A 17,452-nucleotide genomic window follows, 5' to 3' on the forward strand; every position below is an offset into this window, starting at 1 on the left:
GAATACACAAACCACCACAAATAATTCATATCCAAAATATTTAACCTTTTAACCCTTTCAAAGTCAAAGTTTTGACCTTTTTACTGCCCAAACAGAAAGCTGCACCACCAAAAGAAGAAAGGGAATTATAATACAACAAAGAAAAATCTCTCCCACCGTTGCAAGCCAAATGTACCATGCAATTTTTAAAGCATCAGATTTCCTATATGAGACATTTACCAACTAAACTCCCACCAAGTAGTTTTGTGATAAGGAGGCAATGGCATGCACATGGTTACCGTTAACATCCATGCACAAATCCTATTTTTCAAATGCAATCGACCTATGATGAACATAATCGCACATATTGATGCAAAGAATGAGATAGAATTTGTAACCAAGTAACCAGTGTAAGAATTTCCTTAGTCTGAAGTTGGGTAGGCCATTACTGCAGTTCCTGCTATCAATGTTTTCAAAGTATTGCTACTATGAAACGAACGATGAATAGTGCTATTGGAGTTGAAAGGAATGTCTTCTTGCCAGACCCCACCGGCAGGGTTGATTGCGCCTTGAAAAGCCACTGTTGCAATCACCGTTGCCAACAACATCATTGTGCCTTGCACTTCTTGAAACCAATCACCTTTGTATTCAAGGTTCTTCATCCACAAACTTCTTATAAACTTTTTGAGTGTTAGTGATAACGATGGCTTTTTATCGCATTGTTCTTCAGTTCTGCTTGGTGATCCCTTCTCATTTGAGGCAGCACAGTTGTTTGTATGTTTGTTCCCGTTTTTTTTTTCCCGGGATAGACAATAAATATTGTACTATCTGCATAATTTGAATTCAATTTGTTTATATCATAATAGTGTTGAAGATTGTTGGGAAGGAGTCCCACATTGGATAATTTAGGAAATGGTCGTGGGTTGATAAGCAAGGAACACATCTCCATTGGTATGAGGTCTTTTGTGGAAGCCCAAAGCAAAGCCATTGGAACTTATGCTCAAAGTGGATAATATCATACAAATGTGGATATCCATGATTCCTAACATGGTATCAGAGTCATGCCCTTAACCTAGTCATGTCAATAGAAGGAGTCGAGCCTCGATTCGACTCGATTATAAGAACATACCTCAATTCAATTCAACCAACCAATTCAATTATAAGAACATACCTCAATTCGTTTTAACATCATAGAAAAATCCAAAATGGTATTTTCATTCTCATTAGGAATCCATAATCTTGTGGATCTTCATTGGATCTTCAGTCATTGTGATCAACAACTTAAGAGCTTCCAAATGGTTGTGATTTACGCATAAATGAATAACAGTTGGATGATATCAATTTGCCCATTAATCACTGCATGGTGGAGAGGAATCAACCCATTCAAATCGTGAACCATGCAAGTGCTTGTGTTCTTCTCTAGCAAAGCTTGAACAATCTCAATCGTTCCATTTTCTGAAGCCAAGTGTGGAGGTGTCCTTTGCACGACATCAACTTTCCCAGCAAGTTCAGGATTGAGATCTAAAAGAAATCGAGTGAATTCAAGATGGCAATGCAAAATTGACACATGCAATGGACTCTCAGCGTTGGAAGAGGAGATTAGAACTCTTTGAATGATATTTGAGTCGCCTCGAATTAGTGTCTTCAAGCTTTGAATGGACTCAATCTTTGATGCTTCATAGAGCTTTCTTTTACTTTCTTCAATAGAGGAAATGGCTAATCTAAGCTCGTTGTCTTCTCCATTTGCCTCCAATGCTGATTCTCTACCTTACTCCCAAATGGGGTTTTCACATAGAATTTATAAGCCAACATAAAAAAAAAAAAAAAAAAAAAAAAAAAAAAAAAAAAAAACTATATTTTATTTATATGATTTTGTTGATTATTATTTTTTTTTTTTTAATGGATGACGAAAGGCTTCCAAGTTAGAATTGACCTTTGAAAATAATCATTATTTATACTTTCACTTCAGAGTGACAGCCAAGTGTAACCATCCTAATTTCCCTCGACACCCAAGTGTAACCATCCTAATTTAAATGGATAGGAAGCAAACCCAAGGAAGCTTGTTTGTTCAATTATTAATAGAAGTTATATCATTATTTATTTCACTTAATTTTATGGTTATAATTAAAAAGGAAAAGTGATGTTATATAGTAAGTATTTATAAATAATAGGTGTTCGGTTAAAGTCCTATAGTAAACTGAAACCATGTATATAGTCTTTGGGTAGTGCTTTCATAATATACATATCTAAAGTCATGATACAAATTTTTTAGCTAATATTCCTTCTTGAATTTTCTCTCTCCTATTTGTTTGTATTCATCTTGATCAAGTGTGTACGTTGTTGTGCAATCTTAACAATTGGCATCAGAGCTAGGCGAGATTCACCACGATCAGAGCTAGGCGTTGTTGTGCGTTGTTGTAGATGCCTTCTTTCTTTTCACAAAAGAACTCTAGATATTCTTTTAACATATCTCATGCAATAGACTCTAGAATAACAATACGAGAGAAATTCTACTTCTTAGCTGCCTTCTCCTATTAAGTTCAGTTTTTACCATAAGTTCTATTTTGAAGATTGTATCTTCTTATTTATCCATAATTTTCCTTTTGTAGATCCATTCATATCGTATGAGTTTAATTTCATCAAGAACATCTACATATTCTTGGATTTTATTACTTCAACTTATTATGCCATTGTCATCATCCCTAATAACTATTTTGAGGTAATAAGCCTTGAACTTGGTCACAATTAGGATTTCAATAGGATTGAGTCATCTCGTAACTTTTCCACTAAGTATATTTATCCTCTTTGAATTTGTTTCCGCATATATGTTTGACAATTCCAATTGTTGAAATGTTGTAAACTAAGTTTATGTTCCATAATCCTAAAATTGTCACATAAACAATTTTGAAGTGAGTCATATACCTCGTGCAATCTCTATTACATATCTTAACAAAAGTCTGGTAATGACATATAACATATATCTGTATCTATATATATTTTTTGGAATATATTCTTGCTTTCTCCTTTTACATCACAATTTTACAAAATGGTCCTCATGCTTAGAACTGGATTTCAATTCCACTTCCTATCCACTAATTTTAGTATACAAGGTTCTTAAACTTTATGATTTGCCAGTAGTAGACATATAACATTATGATTTGTCCATAATGTCTTGATAGATTCACCTCAATGGAATTCAACTTTAGTCATTTTTTTTTTTTTTTTTACTTCTTTTTTTTAAATTAGACTAAGTTGCCTTCGATAAAAATACTTATATATTGAATAATAATCAATCAGATTGATAACATATTCACAATATTCTATGTCTTTTATATTCATTAGATCACTTGAGAATGTATAACCCTAAAGTGCTCTTTGGTCTTGTAGCCTTATATAATAAAATTCTAATGACTATCTTGCATGAAAAAACAACATCTATAAACTTGTTTAGAGATTTTCCTTTTTACTAAAAGAAAATAATTTATGTTTTTATTCTTAATTCCATGATCATACATATCTCAATAATTTTATAATCTAGTAAATGTTAACGATGTCCTAAACGTATTTTCAAATAATTTTGAAAATATAAACTTTAATATTACAAAGTAATTCATAGTATATGAACTACTTAGAAATTAAGCTTCAGAAATTGAATTTCTCTTATGGTTACTAAAAACACCATATTCAACATTAAATAATCATTTTTATTTTATGAGATCTTAACGTCTCCTACTATATCAACTGTCATTGATTTCCTAATGCCAATATATAGAATCTGTTCTATGTCATCAAATATTTCCAAGAATTACATATAAAAGGTGATGAAGAATAAATCTTACGTTAACTGTCCAGGTAGTGTCATTTATTCTCTACCAAAAATCGAGTAAATCAAATTTACTTTCTTTTATCTTTTGTTTCATAGTGTCATTTAAAAAAATTCGAGCTGACCTAACAAATTAGTAATTATTTTCTATCATAGCTTGGGTCCTAATTTTTCTTATATTTGGTAACACTTAGTTTTGGATCATTTAGATAACTATCTAAATTTAGGTTTTATTGACTTAAATATCTCATATGTTTTTGTCATTTTCTTATCTTAGTCTTGATATCCAACATATTAACTAAAAGATATAAATGAAGATTTTTCGTTACCTTTTATTCATCACTCATGTGCTCTTCAAACAAAGATATGAACAAAGTTATGTTTTCCTTATTGTAAATACACACAACACCACAAATAATCCATATCCAAAATACAAGATGAAACACACAACATAACCTAGTTTTTGCGTAGCCCTCGATCTTTATTGAGTTGTGGTTGAAGTCATTGCATCTTTCTCAAAGTCAACGATTTGACCTTTTTGTAGCCCAAACGAAAAGCTTCACCACCAAAATAAGGAAAGGAATTATAATGCAACAAATAAAAACCACTCCCCCCATTACTAACCAAATGTACCATGCTATTACAAATGTTACTCTTAAAGTACGAGAGTGGCTAAATGAGACATTTAGCAGCCCAACAGCCAGTAAGTAACTATATGATAAGGATGCAATGGCAATGCACATGGTTACGGTTAATAACCATGAACAAATCCTATTTTTCAAAGGCAATCGACCTATAATGAACATAATCACACATATTGATGCAAAGAATGAGATAGAATTTGTAATCAAGTAAGGAACGTAATAAACTTCTTGGCCTGAAGCTGGGTAAGCCATTATTGCAGTTCCTGCTATGAAAGTTTTTAAAGTATTGTTACAATGCAACGAACGATGAATATTGCTATTGGAGTTGTAAGGAATGTCTTGTTGCCAAACACCTCCAGGAGGGTTGATTGCACCTTGAAAAGCCACGGTTGCAATCACTGTTGTCACCAACATCATTGTGCCTTGCACTTCTTGAAGCCAATCACCTTTGTATTCAAGGTTCTTCGTCCACAAACTTCTCAAGAGCTTTTTGAGTGTTGTTGATGTTGATGACCCTTTATTGCATTGTTCTTCAATTCTACTTGGCGATTCCTTCTCATTTGTGGCATCGGAGTTGTTTACAATGTTTGTTCCAGTTTTTATTCCTTGGATAGACAAGAAATATTGTACTATCTGCACAATTTGAATTCAATTTTTTTTATATCAAGATAGTGTGAAGGATTGTTGGGAGGGAGCCCAACATTGGCTAATTTAGGGAATAATCTAAGGTGTATGATTAAGGAATACATGTTCATTCATATGAGGCCTACATCTCCATTCGTATGAGGCCTTTTAGGGAAGCCCAAAGAAAAGCCACCATAGCTTATGCTCAAAGTGGACAATATCATATCACTACGGAGATCCATGATTCCTAACATAGTCATGTCAATAGAATCCTCAAATGTCAAACGAAAGAAGTTGGGAGCCTCAAAGGTGTAGTCAAAAGTGACTCAAGTTTCGAACAAATAGTGTACTTTGTTCGAGGGTTCTATAGGCCTTAAGTGAAGCTCTATATTGTACATCGTTCGAGAGGAGGATTGTGGGAGGGAGACCTATTTGATACCTATTTAAGCTCTGAAATAATAATTTTTCAGTTTTTTTAAATAATCAAATAAGAAATTAAATTTTCTTTAACCAGCTATAATTCAATTATAATAACATACCTCAGTTCCTCTTAACATCATAGACAAATCCAAAATAGTATTTTCATTCTCATCGCCTTCGTTGAGGAACCCATAATTTTGTGGATCTTCAATCATTGTGATCAACAACTTAAGAGCTTCCAAACGATTGTGTTTTATGCATAAGTGAAGAACACTTTGACCATTGTGAAGCTTAACCCAAGGAGATCTTGGCCTTGCAATGATCAACCGTTGCATGATATCAATTCTTCCATTAATCACTGCATGGTGGAGAGGAATCAACCCATTCAAATCACGAACCATGCAAGTGCTTGTGTTCTTCTCCAGCAAAGCTTGAACAATCTCGACCGTTCCATTTTCAGAAGCTAAGTGGAGAGGTGTCCTTTGCATGTCATCAACTTCCCCCGCAATCGACTGAATTCAAGGTGGTGATGCAAAACTGAGACATGCAATGGACTCTCAACGTTGGATGAAGAGATTAAAACTCTTTGAATGATATTTGGGTCGCCTCGAATTAGTGTCTTCAAGCTTGGAATGGACCCAATCTTTGATGCTTCATAGAGCTTTCTTTTACTTTCTTCAAAAGAGGAAATGGCCAATCTAAGTTCGTTGTTTTCTCCATTTGCCTCCATTATTGTTTCTCTAACTTACTTCCAATTAGAGTTTTCACATAGAATTTATAAGCCAACATTAAAAATACTATATTTTATTTATATGATTTTGTTGATTTTTTATTTATTTATTTTTAATAGACGTTAGAGACTCTCAACTAAAGTTGACCTTTTGAATTTAAAAAATAGTCTAATTATTGCCCTCAATTCCAAGAAGAAAAAAATCATTATTTATACTTTCATTGGAGAGTGACACCAAAGTGTCACCATCCTAGTTTAAGTGGATGGGAAGCAAACCCAAGGAAGCTTATTTGTTGAATCATGGATAGAAGTATATATCATTATTTATTTCAGTTAATTTTATTGGGATGCTATGGTTTCTCATTGATAAGGATAATGCTTCTCGTGATTTGATTAAGTTAAATTATACCACACTTTTTGAATTTAGAGATAGAACAGGTTCATTTTTACCCTTATATTTATTTTAAAATAGTTTTGAGGCAATCTTTTCGATGTAATTAAAAAGGAAGGTGATGTTATATAGTAAATATTTATATATAATAGGTGTTATATGAGTTAAAGTTATATAGTAAACTAAAATCATATTATAACTCTTGGGTAGTGCATATCTAAAGTCATCAAATTCTTTAGCCAATATTCTTCCTTGCATTCTCTCTCTCCTATTTCTTTGGGTTCATCTTGATCGAGTGTATCCGTTGTTGTGCAATCCTAACAACTGGTATTAGAGCTAGGTGAGATTCACCACGGTTTGAGAGATGGAAAGTTTGGAGATTGCAATTGAGAAGTTTGATGGTTCCAATTTCGGTTTCTAGATGAGGCAAATTGAAGATTATCTGTACCAAAAAGATTTTAACGAACCCTTGTTGGTGGTGAAGCCAGATACCATGGCCACGGACCAATGGAAGCTCTAGGATTATTAGGCCCTAAGGTTGATCTGGTTGACGTTGTCCAGAAACGTGGCGTTCAACATCATTAAGGAGAAGACAATGTCAGATCTGTTGAAGACGATGTCGAATATGTATGAACAACTGTTGGCTATGAACATGGTGTATTTGATGCGGAGATTGTTCAATCTACAAATGTCTGAAGGTGGATCTGTTGTTGATCATATAAATGAGTACAACATGATTGTAAGTCAATTGAGTTATGTGGAAATTAAAATTGACGATGAAATTGAAGCACTGATTTTAATGTCAACTTTACCCGAGTCGTGGGATACTGTTGTTATCGCGACCAGCAGTTCCCGAGGATCTGAGAAACTGAAGTTCGATGAAATCTGAGATGTAGTTCACGACGAAAGTATTCGCAGACAAGAAATTGAGGATTCTTCTCATAGTGCACTCAGCATTGACCAAAGGAAAAGAAGTAGATCAAAGGGCCCAAACAAAGGTGGATCAAAATCAAAGAACCTTGAAAATTTTCCAAACAGACCAAACGTGACGTGTTGGAGTTTTGGAGAAAAATATCACTTTCGGACAGATTGTACAAGACTAAAGAGGAAGTAGAATCACAAATCGAAGGATGATAATAATTCTATAAATATAGCAGAAGATATTCGGGATATTATAATCCTCAGCGTGAACAGTCTGATTGAATCCTAAATTTTGGATTCAGGAGCATCTTTTAATTCATCTCCAAATAAAGAGTTGTTTCGAAATTTCAAGTCTTGAAATTTTGAGAAGGTGTATCTTGTCAACAACAAAGATTTGGTGATTGAAGGAAAATGGGATGAAAGCATACAAGCTCGAGTAGAAAATTAGTGGGCATTAAAGGATATCAGAAATATTCCTGGTCTAAAAAAGAATATGATCTCTATTGGTCTGTTGGATAGCACAGGTTATGCAGCCAAGTTTGGAAACAGCTCATGGAAGGTGAAGGGTGTCATGGTGGTAGCACGTTACACAAAATCTGGAACCCTATACACCACTGCTGGATGTATAAACATGGCTACTGTTGTTGAAAGTGCTTCCAATTCAAGTCTATGTAACAATAGATTTGGACATATGAACGTCAAAGGAATGAAGATGCTGACTGTGAAAGGAGTTTTAGAAGACCTAAAATTTGTTCATATGAATCTTTATGAGAGCTTCGTTATGGGCAAACAAAAACGAGTTAGCTTCACAAAGACTGTTAGAGAACCAAAGAAAGTACGATTGGAAAGGGTCTATACAGACATTTGGGGACCATCTTCAGTTTCATCACTTGGTGAATCAAAGTTCTACATCACCTTCAAGATGTTGTAAGCTGAAGTTGAAAATCAGACCAGTTTGAATATCAAATGCTTGAGGTCTGTCTTTTTTGTCAAGATATATTATTCGACGTCTAAAAAATTAGGTGGTGACTTCTAATATCATGCGTAATTTCTATGGTTTACCTTTTTTCCAAGTTTTCTAACATATTATAAGGTCCAAGCTTTTTTTTTTTTTTTTTTTTTTTTTTTTTTTTTTTTTTTTAATTTCTTTATTTAAACCCTACCAACATGTGAGCAAGAGCCACTTTTTTTAAGAGCTTTAGAAAATGAACAACAAAGGTTACACAAAACCGTTGAATATTTCGTCACTTTGGGTATTTTCTTTCTACTTTTGCTTGTTCTCAACACTCCTCGTTATTTTACTCCACAAACATTTAAATAAAATAACATACACAAAATCTGTTTTCCTTATTGTGAATACACAAACCACCACAAATAATCCATATCCAAAATACAATTTCAAACATGCAACATAACTGTTTTTGTAGCCCTCAATCTTTATCTTAGTTATGGTTGAAGCCATTGCATCTGTCTCAAAGTCAAAGATTTGACTTTTTTACGGACCAAACGAGAAGCTTCGCCACAAAAGTAAGGAAAGGAATTACAATACAACAAAGACAAACCACTCCCAACATCGCTAACAAGGTATGCCATGCGGTTAGAAATGTTACTCTTGAAGCATAAGAATTCCTAAATGAGGCATTTAGCAGCCAAACTCCCAATAAATAACTATGTGATAAGGATGCATCTCCCAAAAAATAACTATGTGATAAGTTTGCAATGGTAATGCACATGGTTACTGTTAATAACCATATACAAATCGTATTTTTCAAAGGCAATCGACCTATAGAACACAATCACACATATTGATGTAAAGAATGAGACAGAATTCGTAATCAAGTATGCAGTGTAATAGTTTTCTTGGCATGAAGCTAGGTAGGCCATTACTGCAGTTCCTGCCATGAAAGTTTTCAAAGTATTGGGACTGTGAAACGAACGATGAATAGTGCTATTGGAGTTGTAAGGAATATCTTCTTGCCAAACACCACCGAGAGGTTGATTGCACCTTGAAAAGCCACTGTTGCAATAACCGTTACCACCAACATCATTGTACCTTGCACTTCTTGAAACCAATCACCTTTGTATTCAAGTTTCGTCTTCAACGAACTTTTCATTAAGTTTTTGGGCAGTGGTGATGTCGATAACCCATCATAACATGGTTCTTCAATTTTGTTTGGTGATCCCTTCTCATTTGATGTAGCACAAGTTAAATTTTTTTTTAGTGTTTGTTCCTTGGATAGACAACAAATATTGTACAATCTGCAGTTTGATTGTGCATTCAATTTGTTTATATCATGATAAAACTTTTTAATACCTAATTTGTAAGCTAATAAATAGATCAGCTCTATCATCTTGACTATTCTTTTTGCCACAACAACAAACCAATCCTAGCATATATTATCCACTTTGGCCCTAGCTAACAAATCACAATAGGTCATCTTTTTTTCTCACAGATTAGAGTGGCGTAGTGGAAGTGTGGTGGGCCATAACTCATAGGTTTGAGGATCGAAACTTTGCTCTAATAGAGAAGAAAATTTTTAAAAATTGAATAACTTGTAAATGTACAAACAAAATTAGTTGATACAAGATTCAATTGTTAATCCCGTGACTCCTCAACTTTACAGATTTCCCACCGCTACATTGCTCGTTACATATTCAAGCCTCATATTCTAAAACGTTGACCATTATACTTCTCCAATCATTGCATAATCTCACAATAAAGAATATAATGTTAAGATTGGGATTCAAACTCATGCCCCTTCGGAGGCCAACTCCGCCATCTTGACTTTTTTTTCTTTTTTTTTTTTTTTTTTTTTTTTTGTATTATCTACAAATCACTGCTAACATATATTATACACTTTGGCCCGTTATGCATCGTCGTCAGTCTCACCGTTTTAAAATGTGTCTTAGTCATGTTTAGGAGTTTGAAGAGGTTTATTGGATTCCTAGGCCATCTAAGTTGCTTAACACGAGTTGTTGGCTCCAAGTTACTCTATTCTGACTCCTCGATTCTTTCTTTAGTTTTGGAGTCATAAGGTCAAGACCCTCTTAATGTCGCAACGATCCTAAGGTGCTTAGTCTAGTGTAACCATCTTGACCTAAGTCATCGTATAACCAACTTAACTCTTATACCCTAGCTTTGTGTAGATAAACACGCTAGATAGGGAGAACACACTGGCAAACACCTGCAGCTAACACATACGGTATCATGCACAATACAAGCAAACAAGCTCAATAGGAAGATAATATCTATAAATAAACCTCGAGAACAGATCACAATATCTAATCTTTTATTCTAACAAATCAGAGTGGTGCAGCGGAAGCATGGTAGGCCCATAACCCGCAGGCCTTAGGATTGAAACTTGGCTTTGATAGAGGTGGAAAATTTTAAAATTAATTGAAGAGCAGACAAATCAATGCTAGCATATATCATCCACTTTGGCCCCCCTTTAAGCATTGTCGTCGTCAGCCTCATAATTTAAAAATGTATCTTGGTCATGTCTAGGAGTTGAAGAGGTTTATTGGATTGGATTGGCTCAAAATGGAATCAACCTGGAGCACAGATTTCGGACCTATCTTGACAATTTTTTTTTTTTTTTTTTTTTGTAAAATATACAAATTACTTCTAGCATATATAATCCACTTTGGCCCGTTATGCATCGTCGTCACCTTCACGGTTTTAAAATGCGTCTTGGTCATGTCTTGGAGTTGAAGAGGTTTATAGGATTCCTAGGCTAGCTAGGTTGCTTAGCACGAGCTTTTGGTTCCAGGTTACTCTATTTTGACACCTTGACTCTTTCTTTAGTCCTGGAGTAATAGAGTCTATTTCCTCTTAACGTTGTCACGATCCTAAGGTGCTTAGTCTAGTGTATGCATCTTGACCTAAGTCATCGTATAACCAACCTAACTCTTACACCCCCAACTTTGTGTAGATAAACACGCTTGATAGGGAGAATACACTGTGAAACACTTGGAGCTAATACATACTGTATCGTGCACAATACAAGCAAACAAGCTCAACAGTAAGATGATATCCATAAATCACCCTGGAGCCCAAATCACAATAGCTCATCCTTCTTTCTAACAAATTTGAGTGGTGAGTGGAAGCGTGATGGGCCCATAACCCATAGGTCCCAGGATTGAAATTCGGCTGTGATAGGTTTTACAATGACATTTAAAATTTGAAAGGAAGAGCGTGTGATATGACTCCTAAGCTTTATAGATTGCCGCCCACCATCGATACTTTGCTTATTAAAAATGGGATTCAAACCCATGCCCTTTTAAAAAGCTTTTGGGTCTAGGTTACTCTATTCTGACTCCTTGACTCTATCTTTATTCCTGGAATGTCTAGGAGTTGAGGAGGTTTATTAGATTCCTAGGCCAGCTAGGTTGCTTAACATGAGCTTTTGGTTCCAAGTTACTCTATTTTAACTCCTCGACTCTTTTTTTAGTCCTCGAGTAATAGGGTCTATTTCCTCTTAACGTCGCCACGATCCTAAGGTGCTTAGTCTAGTGTACACATCTTGACCTAAGTCATTATATAACAAACCTAACTCTTACATCCTAGCTCCGTGTAGATAAACACGCTAGATAGGTTGAACACACTATCAAACACCTGGAGCTAATACATACTTTATCATGCACAATACAAGCAAACAAGTTCAATGGGATGATAATATCATAAATCACCCTAGAGCATAGATTACAATAGCTCATCCTCTTTTCTAACAAATCAGAGTGTCGTAGCGGAAGCCTGGTGGGCCCATAACCCATAGAGAAGAAAGATAAAACCTGGCTTTAATAGAGAAGACCTATTTATCCGCCGCTCAACGGGAAAATAATATCTATAAATCACCCTGGAGCATAGATTACAATAGCTCATCCTTTTTTCTAACAAATTAGAGTGGTGTCATGGTGGGCCCATAACCCAGGTCCTAGGACTGAAACCTAGATCTAATGGAGAAGACAGGAGAAGACAAGACTTTAATATTGATAGATAAAACTCGCTGCTAAATCACCTTAGAGCACAGATCACATATCATTGCTAAATCACCCTTTGCATCGGTATGTGTGTTGCTATTGCCTCCTTATCACATAGTTACATACTCAAAGTTTGGCTTGTAAATGCCTCATTTAGGAATTCGTATGCTTTAGAATTAACGTTTACAATAGCATGGTACATTTTGTTAGCAATGGTGGGAGTGGTTTCTCTTTGTTGTATTGTTATTCACGTCATTCTTTTGGTGGTGAAGCTTCTAGTGTGGGCACTAAAAAGGTTGTATCTTTGGCTTTGTGGCATTTAGAGAGATCCGATCACTTCAATCACAACTTAAATAAAGATCAATGGCTATACAAAAAATAGGTTACGTTGTTTGTTTTATCTTATATTTTGGACATGGATTATTTGTGGTGGTGTGTGTATTCACTATAAGGAAAACATATTTTATGTATGTTATCTTATTTAAATGTTTGTGGTGTAAAATAACTCGAATGGGGGTTGCGAAAAGTAAGAAATTTTTTTGGATCTTTGAGGCTTGCACGACCCAATTTTCGAGGCTTCGAGAAATCGGTTCGCGATGAAAAGAAGAATATGAAAATGAATAAAATAAAAACAAACAATTAACTGTAAAATTGTGCGCCATTTAATATGAAACAATAGATATTGTTCTAGTTATTTACAAATGGGGAGCGGGAGCAAGAAAACTAATACAAACGACAACCCAAAAGAAATACAAAATAACATTGACGCCCCGGGTCGACACCCCTCTATGATAGTGCAACTCTCTAGCACCTCTCCACCTTGATTGGAACTTAAAAGAGAAAGGGGAAAATGGATGAGTATAAAACACTTAGTAAGGAATCTACCTGTAAGCTCTCATCGGATCCTTAACCTAATATGTATCCACGGGCTTCTCGTAGGGTTCTAATAAGTTTGCCACTAGTTCAGGTATTCCCTGAATGTTACATCACACCACAGTGGTGTCTACAATGAGCAAATCTATTTGTGTAGTCCCTCGTCTCCTCTTAGAGTAAGTTTCCTCCACACAGAGTAGTAGCTCCTCAATATACTACTATGTAGTATCTCGTTTACTCTCAAGCGGGTTGTTCTAAACACAATAGTATATCCTCTATCAACTACCTGTGTAGTCCCTTGTCCTCTCTCAAGGTGGGTTATCATACAATCAATAGTGATTTCTCATGTTATGTACTTATGTAGTCCCTCGTCCCTCTCCATATGGGTTATCGTATATATAGTAGCAATTTCTCATGTCACCCATTTATGTAGTCCCTTGTCCTCTCTTAGGTGGGTTATCATACATACAGTGGTAGCTCCTTATATCATCTACTCACGTAGTGCCTCTTCCCCTATCAAGGTAGGTTATGCTCTACATCTGATAGTGGGTCTTTGGGTCGCTATTTATGTAGTCCTTCATTCCTTATCAGAGCATGTTATATCCTACACATAGTGACTTCCCAAATAGTTTCGCTCGCATTACTTTCAATCTTATGTGTTCTCATAGTTCACCTTATTGTCGTGGAGATATATTAGGATATAGGGCATCTAGGTGGATTAGGTCACAACAAACATTTTTAGGTCGCTCGGGGTTACTTTCTCGTGGCTAAGCCAAATCTCGAGGTACACCTAGGTCTCTAATTACTACTCAGGATCCCTGGGTGGTCAGTGTATTGAAAATATATTGACCTAAGGTGTTGCATAACCACCCTTGTTCTACTGTTGTACTCACTCTTATTCATGCATGCTATACTGGGAGATATTCAATCGATCACCTAATGCATAGAAATCATGATCTCAACGTCCATGGTGATTTACTAAGGGGATAATCCTACTGATCAAGTAAGCATAGGCAATTCATACATACATTTACCTGAATCTAGCATACAATTTAATCATACAAATCAAACATGCTCAACGGGTGATAACGTCCATCTAGCACCTAGAGCACATATCACAATTTTCCAATCCTTATATAGCTTGTATAGCTTGTAAGCAAAAACACAACAACAACGGTTTAAACCGTATATAACTTTTCAGATATGCAGAATTTTACAACTAGTCATATCCCCTATAGTACATTTTGAAGCATTTCATGTCTACCAGACGTAGCCATGATTTCACCGAAACGTCATACACTTAAAGAAAACAAGAAGGAAATAATACAGCATGAAAGTAGTAAAAGATAGCAGTAAAATAGTACAAGGCAAGGGTTTCGACGTGTAACAGGCATGCGATCATAGGAAACATGCCTTGGACAAGCAAGACTATGACACAACGCGTCGATTGAAAGTCTAATTTATAACATGACCTTTAATATTAGTAATACATAATCAATGTTCTACACAAAATGGATAAAATAATGCTACGAAACATTCTCTCATTGAATTTCTTATTTTCTTAGACCGTTTCAAAGTCTAGTCTAGATTTTAAATATTCCAAAGTAGAACATATTAATTACAATTCAATTGATTATGCAACGAATATGAACATAATTATAAAAATATACATGCATGCAAAACGTGATTTGGAAGATTAATTTATAATATGATATTTAATATTAATTATACATAACCCATATAATGGATAGAATAATGTTGAGAAAAATGATTTCTTGTTGATTTTTTCATTTTCATCATCTTTTCAAAGTCTCTTATATGTATTGTTTATGTGGGAGAGGAAACATTTAGAATTAAATCATGGTTGAAATTTAGAATTAAAAATAAATATTAAACCATGATTGTAGTTAGTTAGTTAATTAATTAATTAATTTTAAAAAAATTGATTTCTGTCACAATAATTTGACGTGACATCTTTCTCTTCTTTGATCATATTAATTTAGTTGCAATTACTTAGATTTTAATTAAAAATTAAACCATACAAACATTATCTTTCTATTTACCTCAATCAAGGAAGCTAGTATTTGATAAGTTACGAAAGAATCAGCTATAAGTCAAGAAGAAGATATGTGACTTCGCACGAACATGCATCACTTTCCTTGGGCACATCATCAAGTGTTGAGAAATCAAAATGGATAGCGATAAGATTAATGCTATCCAGGATTGGAGAGTCCCCACTTTAGTGACTGAACGATCATTTTTAGGATTAGCAAACTACTATAGGTAGTTCGTTGGTTTTCACAATAATCCGCCCCATTAACAGAACTTTTGAACAAAAACCAATCTTGGTTGTGGTCAAACGAGTGTCAAAAGAACTTCAAAGATCTAAAGACAACCATGACGAGGGGTCTTGTCCTTAGTTTGGCAGACGTCTCTAAGCCTTTTGAAGTATTGATGGATGCATCTGACTTTGTCCTTGGGGGTGTCATTTTCAAGGAACGCCACCGTATCGATGAAGCAAGAAGCTCAATAATGCGGAAAGGAAATACACTCTCTCAAGAAAAGAAATGTTTGTCGTCGTCTATTGCCTTAGAGTCTGGAGGCAATATATCTTAGGATCAAACTTCGTAGTGAGGATAGATAACAATGTCATTTGCCACTTCTTCGATCAATCGAAGTTAACGTCATAGCAAGCTCAGTAGCAAGAATTATTAAATGAGTTCGACTTCAAGTTCGAACATAAATAGGAAAGAGTAACCAAGCGGCCGACACGTTGAGTCGAAAGGGCGAACATGTGGCCCAGAGAATGCTAGCCCACATTCAGTCAAGTAAGATTAGTGGGTTGATGCGCAATATCAGAAGGGAACACCTATAACAAAGCTATTGTTGATCCTAGCCAACAGGGTTAGAAAAGTCAGAAGACTTGTACGGAGCATTCAAGAATTCCAAGTCCAATGGAAAAATATTCCTATAGATGAAATTAGTTGGGATTTGAACTCTGACGCGATCCACATTGAAGATTTCAAACATAGACGGTTGACAAGGACGTCAACCATTTAGGTGGGGGAGGATGTCATTGTCATGATTGTCTAGGACGTGTTGCCCATAGCCGCATGCCCATGACATGCCAAGCACTTTATCTTCTTTTATGTTGTATTGTTTTACTATTGTATTTTTCTATTTGTATTATCCGATGAAATCATGTCAAGTTTTCTAGAACCTATTTCTTAGAAGGAAAGGGTCTGTATAACATATGGCGAGTAAAAATGTCAAACCTCCAAAAAAACATCATTATCGAATCTCACAATAAAAAAATCTCACGTTAAGAATGGGATTTGAACCCATGCCCTTTCGAAATAGTACCTAAAACTAGCGCCTTAGACCAGCTCGACCATCTTGACTATCTTTTTAAATTTTATTTTATAACAACTCAAGCCCGCCGCTAGCAGATATTGTCCGCTTGGGCTTGTTACGTATTGTTGTCAACTTCACGATTTTAAAAAAACATCTTGGTCACATCTAGTTGATGAGGAGGTCTATTGGATTCCTAGGCCAGTTAGGTTGCTTAATTCCGTCTTCTAGCTCCAGGTTACTCTATTCTGACTCCACGAAGATCTTTAGTCTAGGAGACCTAGGGTTAGACCCTCTAACCGTTGCTCACGATTCTAACGTGCTCAGGCTACTAGAGGCATCCTGATCTTTGTCATGGTCTAGCCAACCTAACTCTAACACCTAGCTCTGTGTAGATAAACATACTCCACAGGGAGAACACATAGTCAAATACCTGGAGCTAACAAATACTATATCATCCACAATACCGGGAGCTAACAAATATTGTATAAACATGAGTTCATTTGAATTTCGTCCTTCAAAGTTTCTCCAAGTATCGCCGCTAGTTGTTTCCTATTAGAAAGTTCATCTCGTTTCGTTAATAACTCAAATTTCTTATTGCCTTAAACAATATAAATTTTAGCTTTGGGATGGTTCGAGACAGTGGAATTTGATGAAAACCCTTATATCGAGCCAAGAACCCACATTCTAAGCAGTCAGAACTGCCGAAGCCAAGC

General features: G+C 35.3%; 1 protein-coding gene and 1 pseudogene across 1 annotated transcript; both read right to left on the reverse strand.

Moving 5' to 3' along the window:
• Positions 1-401: 401 nt before the first annotated feature.
• On the reverse strand, positions 402-2,956 carry LOC147792510 (uncharacterized). The gene is made up of 3 exons (XM_087124495.1): positions 2,902-2,956; positions 1,337-1,746; positions 402-725 (listed from the first exon to the last, which is right to left on the reverse strand). The coding sequence occupies exons 1-3, from the start codon at positions 2,954-2,956 to the stop codon at positions 402-404; spliced, it is 789 nt and encodes a 262-aa protein (XP_086980621.1).
• A 1,624-nt stretch (positions 2,957-4,580) lies between these two features.
• On the reverse strand, positions 4,581-6,220 carry LOC147792511 (uncharacterized; annotated as a pseudogene).
• Positions 6,221-17,452: the final 11,232 nt, after the last annotated feature.

Source organism: Cucurbita pepo, chromosome 6 (genome assembly GCF_057944985.1).
Source record: "Cucurbita pepo subsp. pepo isolate OVF chromosome 6, ASM5794498v1, whole genome shotgun sequence".
In the NCBI taxonomy this organism is placed as follows: Eukaryota; Viridiplantae; Streptophyta; class Magnoliopsida; order Cucurbitales; family Cucurbitaceae; genus Cucurbita; species Cucurbita pepo.

Bases quoted from the DNA above. Each gene is read 5' to 3' on its own strand.
- LOC147792510 (XM_087124495.1), bottom strand. From the start codon at position 2,956: ATGTTATATGTCATTACCAGACTTTTGTTAAGATATGTAATAGAGATT. The intron at 1,747-2,901 runs GTATATGACTCA...TTTGGGAGTAAG, and splicing joins TGTAATAGAGATTGCACGAG to GTAGAGAATCAGCATTGGAG. The intron at 726-1,336 runs GTGATTAATGGG...TCAAATGAGAAG, and splicing joins TGATTCCTCTCCACCATGCA to GGATCACCAAGCAGAACTGA.